Raw genomic sequence first — 22,872 nt, forward strand, 5'->3', positions numbered from 1 at the left:
AATGGTGGATGTAAAAATTTGTATTTAAAGATCTCGATAATAAAATAAAATAATCGAGAAAATGACATTATAAAAATGTCATTGAACATAAAGTTATCTTCGTAACACAGCAAATTGTATGTTATTTAAAGTAAGTGTAAACAGGAAATCATCTTTGAATAAGTTAGTAAATTGAATGGCTCAGCTGTTTTTAATGATTTAATTATAAGCATCGGGATCAGAACCATGGGAAGTAGTAATGGTAATTGTACATTTTGCGTTATTATCCGAGAAAATAGTGGCAATAAAATTACTTTTGAGGTATTAACTTTTAGTAAATGTTTTTTGAGCTGTTATGTAAACATATTCTACACATTAATTATATGAAAATTACAGGATGAGCACGTTGTGGTTTTTCCTGATATAAAGCCAGCTAGTTCATCCCATTATTTAGTTGTTCCTAAAAATCACATTTTAGATGTAAAACAGCTTGATCCGTCACATTTAGATCTCTGTGAGTTGTAAAAACATGTTAATTCTGTCAAAATTGAGTTTGTATGTGTGTCTTTAATGAACTTAAAACGGATTTTAACATATTTCTTGTTTCGTTGAAAGTACAGCATATGATGTCAATCGGAAAGAATGTTCTGGAGGATAAGCAGTGCGAAGCTTCTGAGATGAGGTACTCCGCTGCGTAAATCTTGAATAAATGAATAAATTAAATTGAATAAGATTTGTCTTAAAATAAACAAATTTGTTTGTTTAACCAGGTTTGGATTTCATTGGCCACCCTTCAGAACTGTTCCTCACTTGCATCTACACGCTATAGCGCCTGTATCGCAAATGAATTTTCTGAGTCGGATGATGTTCAAAGAAAACTCATGGTGGTTTGTTAGCGTGAGTATAATTTGTTATATTTTTACTAACAAGTGACCATTCAATAGGACTTAAAAATGTTGTGCAATTCTGATAAATAAATTTGTCTCCAACATAGCTACAGAGTCTTTTTAATTGTCATACTTTAGTGACAAGTGGATCTAATCTAGATACTAAAGAAGAACCATCTAAATAGAAGTATTGCATAATATATCGTCAAAAATTGTTGTAAACACAGAAGATCCAACACATTAATTTGACCGGTGATGGAGGTTCTGACTATGGAGACCGGCCTTAAATATTGTCGCTCCTTAAATTAAATAATGTTGGTATTCAAGCTTACTAGCTAGTGTGTATTCTGAAGGAGTACTGACTATTTTCATGTTTTAGTTGTAAGATATATTCAAAATCTATATCGAAATTGCAACATTCATCATGAAAAAACAGAGTCCAAAATTCCTTGTATAAATTGATTCTCTTTTTTTTCGCTTTATCAATTCGCAAAATAGAAATAATGAGCTTAATCCACTTGGTATCTGTTGTTAGTAAAGTTGATTAAGTGTGCAGAAGCGGAGTAATGGTTACTTTGGCGGTGGAGAAAGAAACAGTATCTTATGACTGAAGTTTATTTATTCCCTGCAACTAAGATGGTACTATTATTACTTCTGTGGCAAAAAAGGGATACTAGATTTGCATTTTGTATGCCACCTCTCAAACACTTGAAATCAAAAGGTAGTATAGACAGCCCAGAATACAGTTATTGTTAATTTATATCGATTTTGGTGACTGATTTATTGATCCAGAAGGAACAGACACACCATCGTTACATAAAACAATGCCAAAAATATAATTGTTAGTAGCATAGAAGATGGCCTAGTCTCTAGGACGAGAGTTTAGCAAAAATTAAAAAAAAAACTGAAAGTTTCAATATTCTTTTTACCTTCTGGGCTATTTTTTTTATTTTCATTTTTCAATGAATCAAACGAAGGCCACAAATGTAAAGGTATCATTTTTTATTTACATATTTATTATGTATGTATGTGGAGTGCGCGCAAAATTATTCGTAGCACTCAGAAAATCTACGTATTTCTTTTCAAATTCCTAAAATCTGTTCTCATTAACCGAGTTTTTGCGGATTGGAATTCTGGCATTTTTTTTTTTAATTATCTTTGGTGTACATTGCAATAAATGAGCGAAAATAAATAATTCTTAAAGAAGTATTTTTAGTTAGAGAAAGCTTACAGTGCTGTCCAGTGAACTCACATTGGTAGAAGTACAAGCAATAAATATCCGGGATTTTAGTGGGTATTAGTGCAAGAAGAAATGGTAGAGCCATTTAAAACACAAATCGCAAAAAAACTGGAAATTTCGGCCGAAATTCTGCTTTCAAATTGCTAATTTTAGTTTTAGTAAAGGAATTTTAGTTTTTGAGATATTCTATTCACCCACATAATAAATATTTAGAATAAATGCGCTAAAAAACAAGACTTTGAAAACTTAATTTCGGAAATTTGGCTCTATCAAATATTAATTCTTTTTTCTCAGATATCAATCATGTATTCGTAAAAATATAGGCGTGTTCGACGAAAATGTCCTAAGGTATAGGTCCTGGCCACAAGTTGACTCCATTCCATCACCCAATGGAAAACTGTAACTCTTATACAATTTACGCTTTCATCATCATAATAGTTACCTGTAAATCTACTTTTAGGACAATATCTTTTTAATTCAATCAGAGAAAGGTTTATAAAAAAGTAAAGTAAAGTAATCGCCTATTTTTTCAGGCGGGTCTTAACGTCCAACTACCAATTAGGTGTCGTGGACGGAGGCGACTAGCCAACATACTTTACTGTAAATTTCTTTTATTAACCATTAAATAAAATCCAAGGCCTAAGACCGGGAATCGAACCCAGTACCACAATACATATTAGCGTCGCAGGACTCGCCTCTAACCCGCTCGGCTACCGTGGCGCCTGAAAGGTTTATAAACTTGTCTTATTCAATTACAGTCATTCTAAAGATCCTTAATTTATAGTGTCCAAAACGCGGGCCTTCCCTGGTGTGCATTCTTCAATCTTTTTCTGCGGACATAGTGCCGACCGAATTACATACAATTGGCAAGTACACCTGCAAGTCCAATAATTAATGCCACTGTTCCCATAGATTCTTTCTCCCCGTCTGATATTGCTCAGGTACCCAATTCTGTATAATTTTCTTCAATTGAACACTAGAGTCAAGTTCACGCCATCTCGTTAGTTCCTTGCCATTCCCACTCTTTGATGATGGCAGCCAAGCAAAATGGGAAAAATGGACTAAAGACTTACAAAGAAGCCAACCTTCGCCAACTCATCAACTTTTTCGTTTTTCTTGGATATCTAGACTTAAAAAGCTAATTTTTTTTCTTCTTGGTATATTCATAGCCTTCTTCTATATTTGTTTAACAACTTAATGAACAATCTGGTTTCGCCAGCGCTTTTAAAGCGGCCTTACTCTCAAAAAATTCTTCCTACACTAACCTGTTGTTCTCTAGATTCTAGATATTTCTAGAATCGCTATGACTTCTGCATTAAAAACAATCGCCAATCTCCCCCAACGGTTTGCTAATCTTCACATTCCTAACTTTTATCCTCACATTCTACCTTCTTGTCTTAAACCGTTCGTAAAGTAAATCCAGTTTCTAATGTAATAATAAATACTTTAATGGGGAGACTAATATTATATTCTATAAATTATATTGATTTAGAATCCTAGAAAAATGAGCGTGGTATATAAATTAGGGAAGTTATGAAAAAATGATAGTGTAGTTGACAATGAAAACTTTATGTAAATATTATATCACTTTATTTATTTTTTCAATTTTGAAATTGTATTTATTGGAACACACTTAGATTTCTCTTTTTTAAATATTAGTGAAATTATAAATAAATTGCGTTGCTTACGTTGCCTTATTAAAATTCAGATTTTTATTCTTTTGGTACTATTTTGTTAGAGTTAAGCTTAATTTTTTTATTTGTACAAATTTTATTTCCAACTTTTGTAACAGCTTTGAATAGACGGTCAAGTTTTGTTTACAATTCATAAAATTAATTAAGGGTATTATTACTCGTAAGCAAACACTATAAAATCCTCTTTAGAATTTATTAAAAAGGAATAATTGTTACAAAATTGATAACAGGAGCAACTTCATAATTATCTTTTTCTTATGAATTCTTAAACAAATATGTTTAAAATATATATATATAATTCATTTCATTTTATTTATTTATTTATTTATTTAAGTGTTAAACCACGAACTTAAATTTAGTTTTTTCGCATACTTCTCGTAGAAAAATTATAACGCTATTTCATAAAAATTATGGCTTTGAGATCTGAATTTGCATTAAGTTTAGACAAAATATTTGAACCAGGTTCCTAAGAACTAGAATTATACAATAATATTCATAACCTTTTTATTTTTTCTTGTGAAGGAATTAACGCGATCATGCATACTTTCGATTTTGAGTTTGCACCAGACATACACGATTTGAGAGTTCATATTTTTGTAGTTGGTTAGTTAGTTTTTATAACTCTTCACAAACGATTTTCAAACAAATAATTTTCTTTAAATTTCGACTGCTCATCGGATGCTTGCAGAGAAATATAACTTTTAAAGTTACCCTCTCAGTGATGTTTCTGTAATTTTCTGACAAAGGTTTCATTTGATCTTGGACATAACGCAAGTCAGATCTATCTCTTTGGTTTTTGGAACTTTCTTTTTTGCAGAAAATATGGATTGATGGTTTTGTGAAGGAACTGTGAATTCCTTCAAAAAAATAATTTCATTTCGATGAATTTATATAAGTAGATGGTAATTTATTTTGCAAATTCTAAGTTTAAACAAATTATTTAATACACTGTGGCTAGAAAATGTGTTGCGACCGTTCACACCCAGTTTTAAGTTTTAAGTTTCCTTGAAAGAGTAAGGGTATAATTTCTACTGGAATCTCCGAAATTAAATTATAGTAGAAGACAAAAAAATCTGAAAGCTCTTAAATCTCAGAGGTTGTACTTGAGATGTATTCACCTGTAAAAAATTAATGAGTAAAGATTTTTGTGATTTATCGAACTTTTCTTAAAATATGTTTAGATTTGAATGTTAAATCTTGTTTTTGAAAAAACTTTAAGAATCCAGAAATTTTTCGATATTTCTGTTATTTTGGGATGTGATTATTGTGAAACGAGTTTGCTAGTTAATGGTGCAGAGCTTTTTTCTGATCTATGAAAATTCATTATTTCTTTTATTTGTAGAAATAGTACCCCTAAAAATTTATAGTAATGGCTGATTAATCTTATGAGTTTATCTTAATATAATCTGACTTAATCAGTTAAAGAAGCTTCAAGAATGGTACGAGTTCAAAAACCTTTCAGTATCATCCGTTTTGAACAAATTAGTATAGAAAATGTGTTTTGCGGGCTATTAGTTTTTTCACTTTAGTTTTTATAGATTGTAGGATGATGGTCCAGCAAAATAGTAAAGTAAATAGTAAAAACTATTCCATTTGTATGGTTCCGATTAATTCGGCTTATATATATAAACGCCTGATGCATCCAATAAAGGAAGTCATGTTTGTGTATATGTCTACGTGGGAACGTCATTGAACTTCAGCCCAGAGCATTCAGGTTGTATAATGAACAGTGATTTTTAGAATAATTTGTCATAATTGACTTACTGGAGGATTTTTGAATTGATATCGGCGATACTTATGAACATTTGAAAGTTCCCGGTTATAATGGGAATTTCCATGGGATAAAGTTTAATATTTTTATATTAAAAGATTTTGTAAGTTTGTAATGTTCAGTTAATTAATTAAGGTGATAATGAATTTAATTAATATTTGTAGATTAGTTAGTGATTTGAGTGTAGATAAAAGATCCGCCCAAAGTTCATGGTGTCATTCTTACTTACACATACTTATTATTATCAGCTCATTTTGGATATGAACAGTTAAAAATACTTAGCTAATTACTGATAATCGTTTACGTCGGATTTTTATTACACAGTTTGATACTAGATTAAACTTGTCTTTCTTCCATTTATATTATGATTGCCTTTACAAATTCATGATCAAATTTTTGTTCGGCAAAGAACAACTGGAGAAATTTCTATATCTGCTGTTAGTTATGTGAGACATACTTTTTTTAACCTGAGTGGCGGTCCATATTGCACGCCCTAGCTTTTATCATATGAATAATTTGTGTTTTTTGTTTCTGTTAATCCTTGAAAGAGGATGCATTGCCATTGTGTCAAATTTTGAAGTTGTTTTCTTTAAACAATGATTTTAGTTATCTTAATTACATCGAAATGAGTTTAAGGTGGGTGTAACTGTTAGTTCCACTGTGAAAGAAAAAGTAAAAGTAGATCAAATCAATCAGTACGATCGTAGTAATAGAAACTATGATTAATCTTATCTTAAAAAGTGGTTCAATGACTCCTATTTTGCCATCTGTCATTAAATATTTTTTAAACTGTGTTCAATTTTAGTCAGAGCAGCGAACAAAAATTCATCATTTGAGCAGTTTGGAAATGAGCGATTTACTCACTACTCACTTCGGCTTGAATGAGTTATAATGCATTTTTGTCTTAAGATCTGAGACCTATATGGAATCTGATTTACGCAAAAATTAGTCCTCAAGCCTCAATTTACGGTATTCTCAGAATACTTTTACTCTTAACGAAATGACACTAAATAGACATTAAATTTTGGTTTCCAATATTAATTTATTCATTGTTTTCCTTACTCCTATACAGGTAATAGGTTTTACTGTCGAAAAGAATATGTCATTTTTCCTACCCTTTTCCAAAGACATCGTATATTTGCAGCACTTTGTTTTAAGTTCTCTCACAGCCCCAGTGCAAAATATACCCTAGTGCAATACTTCTACGTTGTCATTGAACATCACCTGAAGATGTATTGTTCTTTCAGGGTAATCGCCGAAGCACCAGTTCAATTGATTATTGATTAGGGCCTTTAATGTTATGACCCACTCTTTATGGTTAAGTTCAAATAGTTTGTTTTACAGAACTATTTATATTTGTAATTATATATGTATATAAATATTAAATGAGCTAATTTTTCTGTTATTTTCTTTTTTAGCCTGAATATGTAGTTTCTCGTTTGGAAGGAATGAAAAGTAATGTGCAATGCAATTAAATAGAAGATCCGCAAATAAATGCGAAATTCCTAAAAGAAGCCTATGTAGTAAACCATTAATAGAAGATTTTGAAACTATCTTAAGAAAAATTAAGCATCTCTTAGCAATTATTACATGTCGTTTTTATGCCATTAATCGTAGACATTATATGATCGGAAATTTCTTCCAAGCAATTCTGTAAGTTTTTAAAATTTTCATTTTTTAGCATTAACCACTTAGATGATTCTCGGATAATCAAACAAATCTAAAGAGAAAAATCTGCATTAATTGGTTAATAGAGATGTTAACATTTTTAAAATAAATAATTTATATTTATTTTATTTTTCCATTTTAAGGTTAACACATTATTTATATTTAAGAATTTTTTAAATTAAGGCGCTTCAACTAACTAGGCGCTCGACGACTTCTTAGTGCATTCTCGGTGCATCCGGACGGAGGATAGGGGAGGCATCTAGGAAGAGATATTTTTACGATATCCAGCTGAATAGTAATTATAAAGATTGTGCATATATGTATTTATTTATATTTAAATGAGGAAAACTTTTATTATCTGTTTGAATATATTTATTTGTTTTCTATTAAAATAGATTATAATTGATTTCAATATAATGTTCATCGTTTCCATTCCTCTCCATCTGGAAATTCATATTTTCTTAAAGTTGATTCATGCATTTCACAATTATAACCAGGTTCCTAGAACAGTTTGGTGACATTAACGCTCATAAAATGCAAATACATCTCTTAAAAGAAGGAATATTAGAATATTACTTAACCTTTCTAGTACCGAGTATTAGGACTGTTTGAGGGCGCAGTTAGTACTAAATAAGAGACAAAGTTCAAGAAAATAGTTCCGGAATTTATGCTTAAATGTAAAAAACAAGGTCAAAGAAAAGGCACACCTACTGGACGTTACTTTCAGAATAGAGTCGTGTTAATTACATTCGTTATAAGTAGCTTTAGTAGTTTTTCTTGCAATACAAATATAAACATCAAACAGATCATTTGTTAAAATATATTTTCTGTATTCTGACTTCTGGCATGTTTTAAGCATGAATTTCTTGTGAAAACTCAAGTTATACATGTTTGACGGTAAAAGTAGATAGAATATGGCCTAGCTGTAACCTCTAAACTTAAAAGGGCCGCAAAAAAACTGCTTTATACCATAGTTTTACTCTTTTTTTTTTAATTGAAACTTACACGCCTTGGCATGTATCTTCCTTTGACAATTACAACTGGATATTTGAAGTGTTCATGTTGTTGATCAACATATTCTATCCATTTATCTTCCATACTCCCTGTTAAGCATATGTAGTCCCAATATTGTAAATGTTGCACCATCTCACACAAGCCAATACCACCCGCATGAGGGCAAACTTTTACTGCAAAATAGTAAAGTGATCAACAAACCTTATATATAATCCTTTAACAAAAGGATTATTTTAAAAACAATAATTCACTTATTTATTATCTGTTTTTGTAAGGAAAAAATATTATTTTTAGGATTGTTAACTCAAATGTTTTCACGCTTTTTGAGTCTTTGATACTGTCAATTTGAAAAATTTAGAAACAATAGCTGATAGAAAACGGCAATTTTTTTTTATTTCACGAATCAACCTTGAATAGTAAGTTAAAAAAATATATATATTTAAAAAAATCTGAATGATGTCCACTTTCTTATATTAATTATTATTACTATCTCGAAAATCATTGAAAAGTGCCATCAGGCCTTAATAAGTAGCTGGATTTTTTTCAGCATAAGCTCAAGCTTATTTTTGTTTTATTACCTCCAAATTTTTTGGCCATAAGATAAATAGGAAGTAGTTCATTGATTCCTCCAACTCTTGCAGAATCAATCTGACAATATTTTATCGCATTTGCTTGCATTAATTGTTTGAATATGATTCTATTAGCGCACATTTCACCAGTTGCGACTCCAATGTGGAATTCTTCCAGAGCCTGTTCATTTAGTACAAAAATGTAAATTGCATATCTTTATCAACGTTAGGATATTTTGAAAAATTATTATACTCGAGCAATAGTTGCATGTCCTAATATATCATCTGGTGCTGTAGGTTCTTCAATCCATAAAGGCTTAAATTCTGTCAACTTCTTCATCCAGTCTATTGCTACATTAATATCCCACACTTGATTCGCATCCAACATCTAGAATTGGATCATATTTAGTGAAAATTGTTCAATGCTCTCTCAGAAAATATAGCGAATCTTTTTCGCACTGTTACGACTTTATTATTAAATGTGACGAGACTAAGGAATAGAGCCTTAATTTTAATAAATATTTTAAATTAGCTAGATTATTAATTATCTAAACTTACCAGCTTATTTTCATATCCAATACAATTTCTTACCATTCTGCATCGTTCTATATCATTTTCTAAATTTTGACCTACTTTTAATTTGAATGCAGTAAATCCTTTTTCTAAATATTTCTCACACAATTGCTTCATTTTATCATCAGAATAACCAAGCCATCCTGATTTACACAAAGAAAAAAGTTATTTCTGCGAATACTGGTTTGTCAAAATTAAAATCTATAAAAACAATACTTTTTTCTACGTTAATGTGAAGTTTATTCCTTAACTTTTTAACTTCGAGTCAGATGTTAAACATTAATGGATAAGGGAAAGAATAATTCAACATTTTACTCCGTCCCTCCAAAAATTAATTAAGCATTAAGTAAACAACTTTAATGCGCGTTACTCTTAATATTAGTATTTCGTCACATACGAAAGTTCTTCCAATTGTCTAATCAGGACTTTGAAACTCGTTACCCATTGTAAAAAAGGATTTAGAATTTTTATGAATAACTTAATTCTGAACATTCTGAAACCATACTTATAACACCTGAAATAATCATTGGATACCATAACAGACAATTCTATCATTATCCAGAACAGTTAGACCTTAGACATGACTTATAAAAATAATTAAAAAAACAAGACTTTTTCTTGGACTGAAGGAAACCTTAACTGGGGACCTTGAACATCATCTCTGTATATGGATCTTCATGAAGGCCACCCACCAACTATCGCATATTTACTTTAATCTAAATCCACTAAAGAACTCAAAAGCTTGCTTCGAATGTTAAGGATCTATTTTCCATTATAATAATATAAACTAGAAGTAATTTGTTACAAGTTGGTATTCTCCAATTAAAGTTCTTTATCCTATTTCTAATTGTTATAATGGACGTGACAAACTTTGATTACAAACAGGATGTTGAAATTTTAGTTTCACCAAAATCCGAAGATATTACCACCAGCTAGGACTCACTTATCTCTGGAGATAGGTCCGAATCTCCAATCTTGTCTACTTCCATCTAAATCTTGCACTTCATACTCACCAACTTGTGTAGTATACGCAGGGTATCCTTTTTTAACAATTTCATTAATTCTTTGTTTCTTAAAACGTGCTTCTTTCTTCAATATTTCTATAGCTTCTTCTCTTGTTATACTGTCTGTTCTGTAATTGAGAATTTTTTTTTTATGATGTTAATTTATCAGCTTTATGCAGAAAATTTTAATACTTACATGTATCTAAAATCTATTGTAGATACTAGCTGTTCTGGTGTTAAATTTGAAAGCAGTTCCCATACAGGTTTATTTTCCAAGCGAGCCCATAAGTCCCAAAGACCATTTATAATTGCAGCAGTGGCTAAATGTATAACGCCTTTTTCAGGACCAAGCTAAAATTTATTAATTGGTTTCAATTAAGTACTTTTTTACTTGTGTTTCATCATTTGACATTACTCACCCATCTAAGTTGACTTTCGCTAGTAAGACTTCGCCAGAATGTTGAAAAATTTGTAAAAATTGAATTGACACTTTTGCCAATCACAAGGTACTCTAAAGCTCTTATAGCGGTAACAACTGAATTTAAAATTTAATATAAAGAAAATGCTATTGCCAGGTATTTTTTAATTATTGCTTTATAAATTTCTTACCAATTTCAGTTCCTTTTCCAAGGGTAAACGTCAATCCATAGCCTTTGAAAGCACTGTTTGTATGAATTATTACATAAGCACAAGAATAATCTGGATCTGTATGCTTGAAAATTTGTAAGAAACTTACTAACACAATTAACTGTATTTTGGAGTAAATAATAATTAAAATTTATATGCATATGTCTGAATTTACCATTGCATCTGAACCATCTTTTTGCCTTGATGTTGGAAATCTTAAATCTTTTATTTCTAGATTTTCTATAAGGATATTACTCATGGCGTTCATATATGCTGAATCATGTTTATTTAAATTATTCCAAAAAAAGAAAGTGAACTGAGCCAACAAAACGAAATATTTATCTCAAATGTTTGTTGTGTAATTTAGATAAAGCTTATAATGATAGTGCAGGTCACTATTAAACTGCAAATGTATTATTTGAATTATTATCATTATTATTTTGTGTCTTTAGTAACTTCAAGTATTATAATAAAATGTTTTTTATTTAAAAAAAAAAAAATGTAAACGGGTTATTTGCAGTTTCGCTAAACAGTCTTAATATTCCAGAACATCTGAAAAGGATAATTTCAAAATATTCATTTTTTTATTAATTTATTTTATTTATGTAAATTATTATTAGTATAAAATACTGCATTTTACATTATTGCACTTAACTTTATAATATATATATATATTTACAATTATTAAACTTGCAACAACGAAAATTAGAAATTAAATTGCTTTATTGATATTTACAATGTATTCAATAAATATGTTTCAAGAATGCATAAATCTGAATCTAATGCTTATTGAAAACAGTAATCTATTTTTTTTTATCTATATTTCCAATAAATTAGTCACCTGCAAATAAAAATATTCTTATTAATTTTTTTTTCGTCAATAAAATTTTCTAAAAAGTTATTAATTTTTATTACCTTATATGATAACGCTGAGGCATTAGTTTTTTTAATGCAGTGGGAACTTGAATTAATTTATCCCTAACAGTTTTGGGCAACCAATCACTTTGATTATATCGAACTTCTTGACCATTTTCTCGGTACATTAATCCTCCGCTGGAATCACTCTTCATTACCAGTTCACTTCCATCAATGAAAATAATGTGCACTTCGCCATCCTCAGTCTGAAAAAAATGTAAAAGTTTTTATGAAAATTATAGTTTATTCAACATGTTAGAAAGTGTTAGATGGAAGGATAACTTACTTGACTAGCAGTGCCGATACCTGGGATGGTTGTACTGTTTACGACTCGATGTTTGGATGTGGACGATTTAGATTTAGAAGAAGTCGTAGAAGTAAAGCAATTTTCTCTATCAAAGTTTTCAAACTGAAGAAAAAATATGAAAATGTATTCAAAAGATAGAAGTGTTTTTTTTTATTTAAAATTTCTGCTGATCTTGGTAATTTTCCAGGTCAAGAAACAAATATTATTGCCTGCAGAGTGAAGTTAAACGAGGGAGGTATCAGTAAATTTAATGGTGTTATTGCTTTATTTAATTAATTTTTTATCCATTTCCGAGAAAACTGGGAAAACTAAAAAATTATTTCAATAAGATGCTACTGGAAACTATAAGTCTATAACTATATATATATATATATATCAACTTGAAAGTTGATGCGTTCAGAGAAAGTGTACTTTATGCATGATTTAAACATTATCGGTCCTCCATTAAAACAACAACCACTATCAAACCACTTTATCTATCGTTAATGAACTTACTGAGAACAAATAGAAAAGTTGGTAACAAAAATAATCTTATTCAACCTTAAGGGATTTATTGTACGAAAATGATAATAATAATAACCAGGTCCTACTTACAACTAAAGGAAGCTGCTGAGGTACATTGTTTTCTTTAGCTTGTAAAACAGACTGAGGTCGCCTTCCGATAATAACAGGAAACAGTGGACCATGCGAGCATTCTGGACTAAGTTCTAGAGCACTCTCAATCCCTCGGCAATGCTTGTAACCCTGATACAGTTTATTTGTGATTTCTAAATATGAATGCAAAATATCTTTATTAGCCAACCAAAAACAAATAACTACCAGGGATTTTACATTAAACCAGAACCTCTTCAGTAAATAATTAAAGGTGAAAATAAATTAATTAACTGAATGTCCGGACAATGTATACGTTGGTTATGTATTGGTTGGCTAGTCCAAAACACACCAATTTCTGAAAACTAGTGCTGCACGAGAAACGAGACAAATCTCGGTCTCGGTACCGAGATCGAGCAACCGAGACCGAGATCGAGACATGATATATATCTCGTCGAGAAATCTCGGTCTCGTCTCGGTTTTTCAAATATTAATTTTTAGCTACAAAATTATAAAATTGTGTTCTTTATTAATAAATAATCATTACGGGTATTGAATTAATTATTAAAAGATACGATTTTATTATATATGTTCAATATTACTACATCTATTTGACTTCGAATTACATAAGTAAAGTAAGCAAAGTAAAGTAATCTCCTATGTTTTCAGGCGGGGCTTTACGTCCAACTACCAATTAGGTGTCGCGGACGGAGGCGACTAGCAAACATACTTTACTCTAAATTTCTCATATTAACCATTAAATAAAAATCCAAGGCCTAAGACCGGGAATCGAACCCAGTACCACAATACACATTAGCTTCGCAGGTCTCGCACCGCTCGGCTACCGTGGCGGCCCCCTTCGAATTACATAATTTTTACATAAATTCACTAAATTTCACTATTCATATCATTCATTCATTCAATTTCATAAATTTCACTATTAATAATCTAATACTTTGAACTTAGATATTATCTTAATTATATTTTAGAATTAATGAATTTGAAAAAAAAGACTATCTATGCACCTAAAAAATATTGCCACAAATTTTCGTTTTTAAGATACACTTTGCCCAAGCATTGATACATAAAAGAGCTTTTACTGAGTCAGAAGTTAGAGAAGATCTTCTATTGGTCATTATCATCGCAGCTTGCGAAAATAATCTTTCCGATGGCACTGAAGTTGCACAGATACTAAAAATATCTTTCGCCATTCTAGACAAATTTTTGAAGGAATTCTCAAGTGTTTTCCACCATTCTAAAATGTCAACGTCTACTGGTGCTTGGTCTAATTTGGTGTAATTAATTATTTCTGTCTTCCATGCTTCGGTGATATTTGCTGATTTTTGAGCAAATGGTGCAAAAATATTGATGCAGTCGTCGTCGTCGTCAAAAGGTGAATCATCAGATTCTTTATCTTGACCAACAGCCATAACTAATGGAGCGGGAAGTTTGTTGGGAGGTGTATTTTTTATTTCACGAATCGACTTGTTATAGCAGGCAGATACATATGTTATTTGGGTCTTTCATTTGGCGCGTTTTTAACATCTTTTTGAAATTATATAAAGATATATAACAGTAATAGTAATATATGATGCATTGAAGTGTAAGTAGTTGTCTTCTTTTACACACATTTTCATTACCAATATATAAATTAAAATAATTATTAGAAAATTATAACATTTTTTGAAAAGATTATTAATAGCAAACCGCTTTTAATACTTAAACAAAAACTCAAAAATAACCGAGACCGAGACTTCAGCGACCGAGATCGAGACTGCATAAAGTCTCGCCTCGTCTCGGTCTCGTGCAGCACTACTGAAAACAGAACACTCAATTGTTTTCGTTTTCGGGCATCTTTGGGTACCTTTACATCAAAACCTCAACTCTCCACTCCAGAACTTGTAGAAACACAAAACGATAAAAATGGCAATGATATATAATTCGGCTGATTTAAAGTCATACTTCATCAATGTTGTATTTCAAAACAACTCTCTTTGGATCCTTAGTGGAAATTATATCGTACATAACCCAATTTGCTTTCTTCTATTTCATCTCGGAAAGCGGATTTCGTGTAAGTTAAAATTAAGTTTATGTTGGCTATGAGGATTTCAATTCCTGTCCATCTCGAAGCCTAAATTTTTTGGTTCGTTGCTCTTTTTCCAACGTTAACTATAATGTTGATCATAAAAAAATACTTTTGAATTAAACTAGATGGGAAAGTAAGAGTTGACAGATTGTGATAAATTTAAAAACAAGGAAAGTTAACTGACAATTTATTCTCTCAAGTATTTACCCCCCCCCCCCATAAAAAGACCTCACCTCATCAAAGAACATCTCCCTCCCAAACATTTCACTCCCAAGGATATAAAAAAGCTTTCCGAGAACAAAATGACCCTGATGAATTAATTTCCACAACCTGCTTTCGTCCCCTCAGTTTACTTCCGTTATTACGTAAAATCTTTGTAAAACTCATTTTAACCCGACTCCAAACTCACAACCCCTCTCAACCTTATTCCTGATCATCAATTTGGGTTCTGCAATTCTCACTATACAATACATGAGGCTCAAAGGTAATCAGGCTTGCAGACACCATCGCTTCCTCTTTTGAGCGGAATCAATACTATCCGCAGCCTTCCTCGACATTTCTCAAGTTGAGATCAAGTAGGGCATCCATACTTATTGTGCAAGCTCAAGAGCATCCTTCCTCTAATTACTACCAAATTCTTAGATCATTTCTGATGCTATTAGTGATCGCTAATTTCTGGTCGTCGAAGGCACTTCTTTTTCTCCTATATTTCCTATCTTTGCTGGAGTTCCGCAAAGGAGCATACTTCGCTCCTCTTATATATTTAGTCCGATCACTTATACTTGGACGATCTCACTCCACACATTAACACCTACACTTTCAACTTCGATGATAGTGCCTCCTCTCCGCTACGGGATTATTGCAACTCGTCATCTCCGGTCCAAGTCACTGAGGAGCCTTAAGCCATGCCCAAACTTTATGTACATCCATTTTATTGGTGGTACCATGTTGTACAGTTGCAAAAAATTTAAAATAAAATGGAAATAAATAAATTATTTTTTCTTGAGTAGATATTTTCAGAAACTGTAAAAAAAATGCCAGCAAATTTTTAAACAAGCTAGTTGCAGTTGTATATAATTTCCTGAAAATTAATTTCCAAAACCTCAATTAAAAATAAAAACTTTTACAAACCGAAATTACCTTATTGAAGTGATCCCACATGTGTCGAACACTGTTGGAGTAACTCTCAATACTATCGGCTTGAATGTCAGTGGTTCTTCCAGTTTTATCCACTGCTTTATAACCCTCAGAAGTTTTTGTTACCTTCCCACCTAATTAATAAATCATAGTAATAAAATAACATATATACGTTCAATTTACATTCTTTTAGTATTCCAAAGTCCCAACCTGAATAAAAAACTGCTTCAAAATCAGGATCTGGAGAATTCTCCATTAAAGTGCACTTTGCTAACTCAGTGTACAGCGTAACTTTTGGAGTTTTAGCTCTAACTAAGGAGACAAATCTTGCTGCATAAATGTATTTTTTCCAGTGAATTTCAGGTAGATTTTCGTAGGAATGAATAGAGTCAGCACCATTTTCTGGGACAGGAGGTGGCAAGTCGGAAACTGGAACTCCACGACCTTCAGGCTTATATATTGCAATCTAACAACAAATTTTAAAGTTTAGCACAAGACCATTGAGTCCACAGTGTTAGAAATATCAGGAAACTTTTCATGTTAATTACACTTCATGGACCGGCATGGAATGTTATTTTTGATAATCAGGGATATTTGTGAACTGCATTAAACGAAGTCAGAAATAATTTTAGTCTATGACAAAAAAATAATGGTTTGCTTTCATTAAAAACAATTTCTGAAGAAATGATTGATTGAATGAAATTAACGTCGAGAAAATCAATTTATTAAAAATAAAATCGGTCAATAATAAACCCATAGAAATTAAGGAAAACAAAAATATAGCAATTGAATAAGGCCAATGTTTAGTAGAAAATGTTTTAATATAAATAGGATTGTGAATAGTTATACCTTATGTTATGAAGGGAAGGTTGTTCGACGATGGTCAGAATTTTTTTTTTTTTTTTAAACTATCGTTACGTGAGTAATGCTGATGCCCTTCATCTTAAACCCTTACTTATGTTAACAGTTGCGGCATCTAATGATTGAGTTTATCCAGAAACTTTTTTTCGCTACGTCAATCTGATTTTACTTTCTCTTATCCTCTTAATAAGCTTCTTTAGGTTTAATGAGTACTTATCAACTTTACTTTTACTTCTGCAAACGCCATGGACCATCTATGTTTTTGGTATATTCTTCTTCTATTTTTTTCATTCAAAATTCTCCGCCTATCCACAACAACCACAACACATGATCAGTTGGTATTGATCATAGAGCCTCATTGGAATGGATTTCCAGAGTAATCTTTATTTAAATAACTTAATATTGCATAGAGCACTCTCTATATTGGTAGCCAGTTCTTATTTCATCTCGCACCTTAGACAGAGAAGGTGACATTTCACCATTGCACAGCCTAATTTTATATATGATTATTCATAAATTTGAACACTTTACGTTAAGATTGTTCAAAACTTATTACGAGGGGTAAGAGGAAGTAAAATCAAAATGGCGCAGCAAAAGAATGTTTCTGGAGAGGATTCAATCGTTAGATGCCTCAACTGTTAACAAATTTAATCACCAAGTTTTAATGAAAATGAAATCTGATTAACAGCTCCCATTTAGATAGCGGTACATGGGCGTCGTCAGCTTCCAAACTATGGGAAAGGGCGGCGAAAAATTTGACAGTTTACAGGAACCAAAGCAGACAAAAGTCACATTTGCAACATAAAAAATAAATGATAAGTGTTTAGTGGAAATTTTCAAACATTGTTAAAATAAAGTAAGCTGATTACTCTTATCAGCCAGTACACTAAACCGGTCTACTCCCAATGTGTTCAGTACGTTCTTCGCATATTTCCGAAAGACCGCTCTTTTCAATTAACTAGAAGGTGGACGAAAAATAGAACTTTGACGGCGTTGGAAAGACAGGCTGAGTTTATAGGATACTACCACTGAGGTAATTCCGCCGTCACTTACTACGATATTTAGAAATAAAATCAATTTTTAAAATAAGGATTTAAAAATAATATACAAAAATTTAGAATGAAAAGACGTTAATTAGTCAAAAGTTTTTTGGGTCAATATTTTTTTAAATAAATACATGTACCAACCCTCAATCCATCGCTAGATATCCTGCAAACTTCAATAACTCTTTCAGTTCTGCCAGATTTAGCTTTTAGTAATTCCACGCACACTTCACCATTTTGTAGAATGGAAAGGATAGCATTTTTAGTTTTATGTCTTGTTGGTTGCAATCTGTTGGAGCATAATGGACTGATACTCAGTTTGTTTGACGTGCTAGAAGAAGGTGCCTGAACATGAGATGATTGGACTTTTTTACCAAGGGGTCGGCCAAAGAAATCTAATTTTGCATTCGAATATTCTTGGTACGATTTTTTTTTTAAATTGGTGGACTGAGAAGATCTGAAACAGAGATTGAATGTTACGGTGTTACTAACAGTAACTCAATTGTAGGTAAAAATTGATGAAAATAATATTTTACAAATTCTACAAAAAAAATTAAAAAAATCGCTAAACAATTAAGAGTATTTTTTCAATATTTTTAGTTTTTAATAAGTTTATTCTTTTTACAAAACTTTGACTGGTTTACTTATAAAATATATTGCTTAAGAATATGAAAGTAATAATTTTTATATGCTACAGCACCAACCTGCACAATCTTTGTTCAAACTCGTTTTCACTAGTTATTAGTGATGAACCTTTGTTTAGGCCTTTAAAAACCTGTCTGTCTTCAGACCTACAAATAAACATATATTTATTGAATAAATAAACGCAGTTTTAAAGAATTTCTCATCAGATACCACAAATAAAAGTTCTATGATCACAATGCTTGAAAATTTTTTTTTTTTCAAATTCATAAACTCGACTAGCATATTCAAAGCATGAATTGCTGTTTATGTTTTGAGGCATAAAAGATTTTCTAAAAGGCTTCAGTTGTGCCAGATTTCTTAAATTTAATTATTAATTTTTGACATAATTGTTATATAAAAATCTATTTTTGATTCTGATATTTCAAAAATGAGTTTTAGTTCGTTATTACACTGTAATCAATCAGTTACATTTGGAGATAATAAACAAATTTTGTAAAATTAGGACGAATTTCGCAGGCCATAAAATTATTCAAGGCGGGTCCTGATGTAGACTATAAAAGACAGTGAATGAGCAGTTTATAATCGAATCGAAATACTGTTACCAATCAAGGGTTCTCAAAACAAAGGAACAAAAAACAAATTCCAAACAACAAAATGTCAGTGAAAATTATTCAATTCAACTAGTGTGAGAGTTTAGTCATTTAAGTAAACTGCTGACGTCTATATTTAATGTTTTAATTAATATTTATAAACATTTGTAAAAAGAACAATTGGAATCCTGTTTTCATCCAAATTGCTTACTAAGGGAAACAAAAAAAAATACTAGAGAAAATTTTTGTGATTGAACTACTCTGATCACTATTTTGCCAAATAGGGAATCACATTCAGTAATAAAAATTTTAATAAGTACACTTTGGTCTAGTTCTCTCGTCCTTTAACTGTTCACATTTTCAGTTTCTTTTAATCACTCTGGGATTGTCATAACGATTTCCTGAAGTTGGAAGAGGACCCAAATTATTGAAACTCTTGGAATACTTCTTTTACATACCCCAAGCTAAATGGTAAGTTACCCCTCTAGTAAGAATTCATAAAACAGTGTAGATCAAACGCAAATAATTGATTATTTTAATTTTTAATTCTTAGCATCGACAGTAGGGAACGCAAATTTTGTGGTTCCCAGTATTGTAATCTGTTCGAAGATGGTAACAGCTGCAATTGAAATAATTAAAAAAAACTTTTTAACTAACCGTGACCTTCGCCGATTTGAAAATGAACTTTTCACCCAAGAATTATGTGAACTCATAGTTCCTAGTCCACTGTCCATCAGGCCTTTCAAGCTTCCCTAAAATACAAAATAATTATACGATATAAACCACATTATTAAAGGATTTTATTTCATTTTTTATTATTTTTTAAATGCACTTACATAAGATGAGATTTTGTAGCTTTTATGTTTTTTCATAAACGGATGTTCCAATATATCATGTAAAGCTATTCTATCACTCGGATTTTTTTTCAACAAACTGTCAATTAAGTCTTTGGCTTCGTTTGAGATTCCCGAAGGTACCTAACGTGGGGAAAAAAGTTTAATTTCATCAAAAATTGTTAAAAATAAATTAGTGGGAATGAAATTTCGTATCCTCGTTATACAAAAAAGCTAAAAAAACATTTTAGTTTTATGTTATAATTAATAAGACTGGCCACATTATTTCATCAGGACACTGAGTTTCTTTTTTCTTCGCATTTTTTAGATTTTTCGGTTTTAGTTTTCTGCATCATTCACTATTTTACATAGGAAAGAATAAGAGATAAATGTTATAAATCTATTTATATAATTTTACTTAACGCTGGAATTCTAATCTTGGCTCTTTACAGTAACCAGCGGCACGACCGGTTCACGCCGATGGCTGCACGATGCGGCTCCACAATTAAGATCTGAATAACCACTAGTTCAGTTAGGGTGACATACAACTCCTTAACGTACGTCCGTCATGCTCTGTTTTAGTAGTTTTCTACAATCACCTCCAGTCTCCTAGCTAAGTTAGACTTAAATGCCCTTCGGGATTTTTACTTTAAATATAAGTATAGGTTATCCTTACCTATATAAAATTCCATTTCCAACCTAACATAAACTAAAAAATAGACTATCATCTTTGCAGCTGGTTGCGCCATTTTAACGGACATGTGTGCACTGATCTGCTCTGCGCAAGCAACGACGCTTTACTCTAAAAGATCGCAAAAAACTGGTCGTATGCATCGGACTTTAAATAATACAACTGTCTTTGTGTCTCATTAAACCATAAATTTTCCTGGGATAAAGTTTCTAGCACTAGCCTCGGTCCATGGTTTTCGTTTTGCTAGGAGCTTATTGAAGCTCACTCGTCCAGCGATATAAAGTGCTGTCTTAACGAGAAAACACTGAAGGCCGACAGTTCACTGAAAAAGACTCCTGACACCTCAGAAGTTGTCACGCCATAAATTTAAAAAAAGAATTGCTTGATCATGTTTTGCTTAATCATTTCAACCTCCCTCTCACAAACCTCTTGTCGTCGTTTCATTTCGCTTACCCGCCATCTCTTGTAAGGTTTTCCTTTCACCTATTCTCCAAATAGGTCATTGGGCCTGATTTCGATCATCTCTCTTAATATCCATGAGCCGAAAGTCCATCAAGACAACAGTTGAACAAATTAGCCTATTATCAAAACTACTGAAACTGTCGGACATCAAAAAGAAAACCCCAAATGACTATTGGTAACTTCCAAGAAAAAGAAAATGCAGTGCACTGAGAGAAAAATAATATAATTGATAAAATCACACTTATGGTTGACAATTTTTGACCAAAAACTTCAAAGGCGATTTTTTCCTCTAACAGTAAAAACAGTTACCTGATATTCAGCCATGACTACTCGAGTCAGCGTACTCTTTACTGCATCACTGTCAAAAGGTGGTCTTCCAACGAGAAGGGTGAACAACATGCAACCTAAGCCCCAGACGTCTGCTTCCAAACCATGACTACTTCTAGTAGCTACTTCTGGAGAAATGTAATTAGGAGTTCCACACATTGTCATATGTTTTTCGTCAGGACGTTTTAATTGAGTAGCTAATCCAAAATCAGCTATTTTCTACAACAATAGTACATATTAAAAATTGATTCATTTTTTAAGTTTATATTACAATTTAAAGCTGTAAAAGTGACAAAATATTAACTATTCTCATTTCCTTAGTGAGAAGCAGGTTGGCAAGAGTCATGTCTCTATGAAGAATGTTATGGGAATGTAAATATAACAGTCCTTCAACAATTTGATGCATTATATATGCCACTGTAATCAAACAAAGAAATGCTCAAAAGAAACGTAATAATAACAATAATAATAATAATAATGAAATGACATTCTTAGCTCAATTGATAATACCTTCTTCCTCTGTTATCTTGACAGAATTATTTTTTATAAATCTCTGAAGTTCTCCGTTATGAGCAAGTTCTAACACCAGATAAACATAATCAGAATCTTCAAAAAATGTGTATAATTCTAGTACCGAGGGATGCTTTAATCTTGAATGTATTGCTACCTCCTGCCTTACTCGGCTTACCATCCCGTTTTCAGCCATCAACTTTTTATCAATCTTCACGGTTTAAAAAAATATTTAGTGCCAAATTTACATAATTCATCACTTAATAGTTTAAAAAAATAGATACCATCTTAATAGCAACTTCTGCTGAAGTTTTCAAACACTTCGCCCTATAAACGCTTGCAAAACCACCTTTGCCGAGTAAATTTAAAACTTCATAATCCTAAAAATTACTTTTTAATTTTATATTTAATAACCATAAAACATTCAATTTAACAGAAATTAATTACTACTTACCTCTATCTGGTCCCCAAAACTTGATGAACCAAGCTTCGGGGGTCGCATTATTAATCTTTATGGAAAGCCCAATTTCTACAATTAATATTTACTTCTTCAAATATAGGCAAATATAAGAACTAGAACGCATCATTACCGAAAATTAAACATTTTAAACTCTTGCCTATTTGTATTTATTTATATTTGTCACAGCAACAGTACGACACGTAAAATGTAAACAAACTTCTTCCGTCGATTATTTTTTCCCGCCCAAAGTAGCGGGTTATGGTGGTACTAAAACTGCGAAGATTAAAGAATGCACACATGAATTTTAAAAAAACTTTAAACCAAAACACTATTATTTGGTACAATTTTGTTTCTTTAAAAATTAAAAAATAGTTATAGCAAAAATTAA

General features: G+C 31.4%; 3 protein-coding genes across 6 annotated transcripts; 1 reads left to right on the forward strand and 2 right to left on the reverse strand.

Moving 5' to 3' along the window:
* Positions 1–136: 136 nt before the first annotated feature.
* Positions 137–10,688, forward strand: LOC141460239 (adenosine 5'-monophosphoramidase HINT3-like). Of its 2 annotated transcripts, XR_012461805.1 has the most exons (6): positions 137–300; positions 376–493; positions 595–661; positions 750–876; positions 6,990–7,224; positions 7,383–10,688. XR_012461805.1 is itself a non-coding variant. In XM_074140065.1 (5 exons), exons 1-5 carry the CDS (start codon positions 226–228, stop codon positions 7,044–7,046), a joined length of 444 nt encoding a protein of 147 aa, XP_073996166.1. In that variant the 5' UTR covers positions 137–225; the 3' UTR covers positions 7,047–10,688. The 2 variants fall into 2 exon arrangements, 1 of the variants encoding a protein (XP_073996166.1); XM_074140065.1 differs by having other exon boundaries at positions 6,990–10,688.
* On the reverse strand, positions 7,589–11,341 carry LOC141460232 (mitochondrial enolase superfamily member 1-like). Of its 2 annotated transcripts, none has more exons than XM_074140056.1 (10): positions 11,202–11,341; positions 11,009–11,130; positions 10,819–10,934; positions 10,596–10,750; positions 10,409–10,527; positions 9,381–9,538; positions 9,076–9,210; positions 8,832–9,003; positions 8,245–8,426; positions 7,589–7,740 (listed from the first exon to the last, which is right to left on the reverse strand). In XM_074140056.1, exons 1-10 carry the CDS (start codon positions 11,216–11,218, stop codon positions 7,660–7,662), a joined length of 1,257 nt encoding a protein of 418 aa, XP_073996157.1. In that variant the 5' UTR covers positions 11,219–11,341; the 3' UTR covers positions 7,589–7,659. The 2 variants fall into 2 exon arrangements, with proteins under 2 accessions (XP_073996157.1, XP_073996156.1); XM_074140055.1 differs by having other exon boundaries at positions 11,009–11,111; positions 11,202–11,336.
* SAK (polo like kinase SAK) lies at positions 10,519–22,833 on the reverse strand. Of its 2 annotated transcripts, XM_074140051.1 has the most exons (15): positions 22,479–22,803; positions 22,309–22,404; positions 22,025–22,235; positions 21,819–21,931; positions 21,497–21,733; positions 20,038–20,178; positions 19,859–19,953; positions 18,671–18,757; positions 18,111–18,423; positions 16,273–16,528; positions 16,066–16,196; positions 12,843–12,992; positions 12,228–12,350; positions 11,942–12,147; positions 10,519–11,867 (listed from the first exon to the last, which is right to left on the reverse strand). In XM_074140051.1, exons 1-15 carry the CDS (start codon positions 22,524–22,526, stop codon positions 11,864–11,866), a joined length of 2,211 nt encoding a protein of 736 aa, XP_073996152.1. In that variant the 5' UTR covers positions 22,527–22,803; the 3' UTR covers positions 10,519–11,863. The 2 variants fall into 2 exon arrangements, 1 of the variants encoding a protein (XP_073996152.1); XR_012461802.1 differs by lacking the exons at positions 10,519–11,867; positions 11,942–12,147 and having other exon boundaries at positions 12,843–13,015; positions 22,479–22,833.
* Positions 22,834–22,872: the final 39 nt, after the last annotated feature.

The sequence above is a fragment of the Rhodnius prolixus genome, unplaced genomic scaffold (assembly GCF_049639745.1).
Source record: "Rhodnius prolixus isolate KJV_2025 unplaced genomic scaffold, Rpr scaffold_6, whole genome shotgun sequence".
NCBI lineage: Eukaryota > Metazoa > Arthropoda > Insecta > Hemiptera > Reduviidae > Rhodnius > Rhodnius prolixus.

Excerpts from the sequence above, each read along its gene's own strand:
- LOC141460239 (XM_074140065.1), top strand. The coding sequence starts at position 226 with ATGGGAAGTAGTAATGGTAATTGTACATTTTGCGTTATTATCCGAGAA. Across the intron at positions 662-749 it reads TGCGAAGCTTCTGAGATGAG|GTTTGGATTTCATTGGCCAC; the intron begins GTACTCCGCTGC and ends TTGTTTAACCAG. Across the intron at positions 877-6,989 it reads ACTCATGGTGGTTTGTTAGC|CCTGAATATGTAGTTTCTCG; the intron begins GTGAGTATAATT and ends TTTCTTTTTTAG.
- LOC141460232 (XM_074140055.1), bottom strand. The coding sequence starts at position 11,294 with ATGAACGCCATGAGTAATATCCTTATAGAAAATCTAGAAATAAAAGAT. Across the intron at positions 11,112-11,201 it reads AAGATGGTTCAGATGCAATG|CATACAGATCCAGATTATTC; the intron begins GTAAATTCAGAC and ends CAAATTTTCAAG. Across the intron at positions 9,004-9,075 it reads GACATGCAACTATTGCTCGA|GCTCTGGAAGAATTCCACAT; the intron begins GTATAATAATTT and ends CTAAATGAACAG.
- SAK (XM_074140051.1), bottom strand. The coding sequence starts at position 22,526 with ATGCGACCCCCGAAGCTTGGTTCATCAAGTTTTGGGGACCAGATAGAG. Across the intron at positions 18,758-19,858 it reads TCAAATCGGCGAAGGTCACG|GTCTGAAGACAGACAGGTTT; the intron begins GTTAGTTAAAAA and ends GTTTATTTGTAG. Across the intron at positions 12,148-12,227 it reads GTATCGGCACTGCTAGTCAA|ACTGAGGATGGCGAAGTGCA; the intron begins GTAAGTTATCCT and ends CATTTTTTTCAG.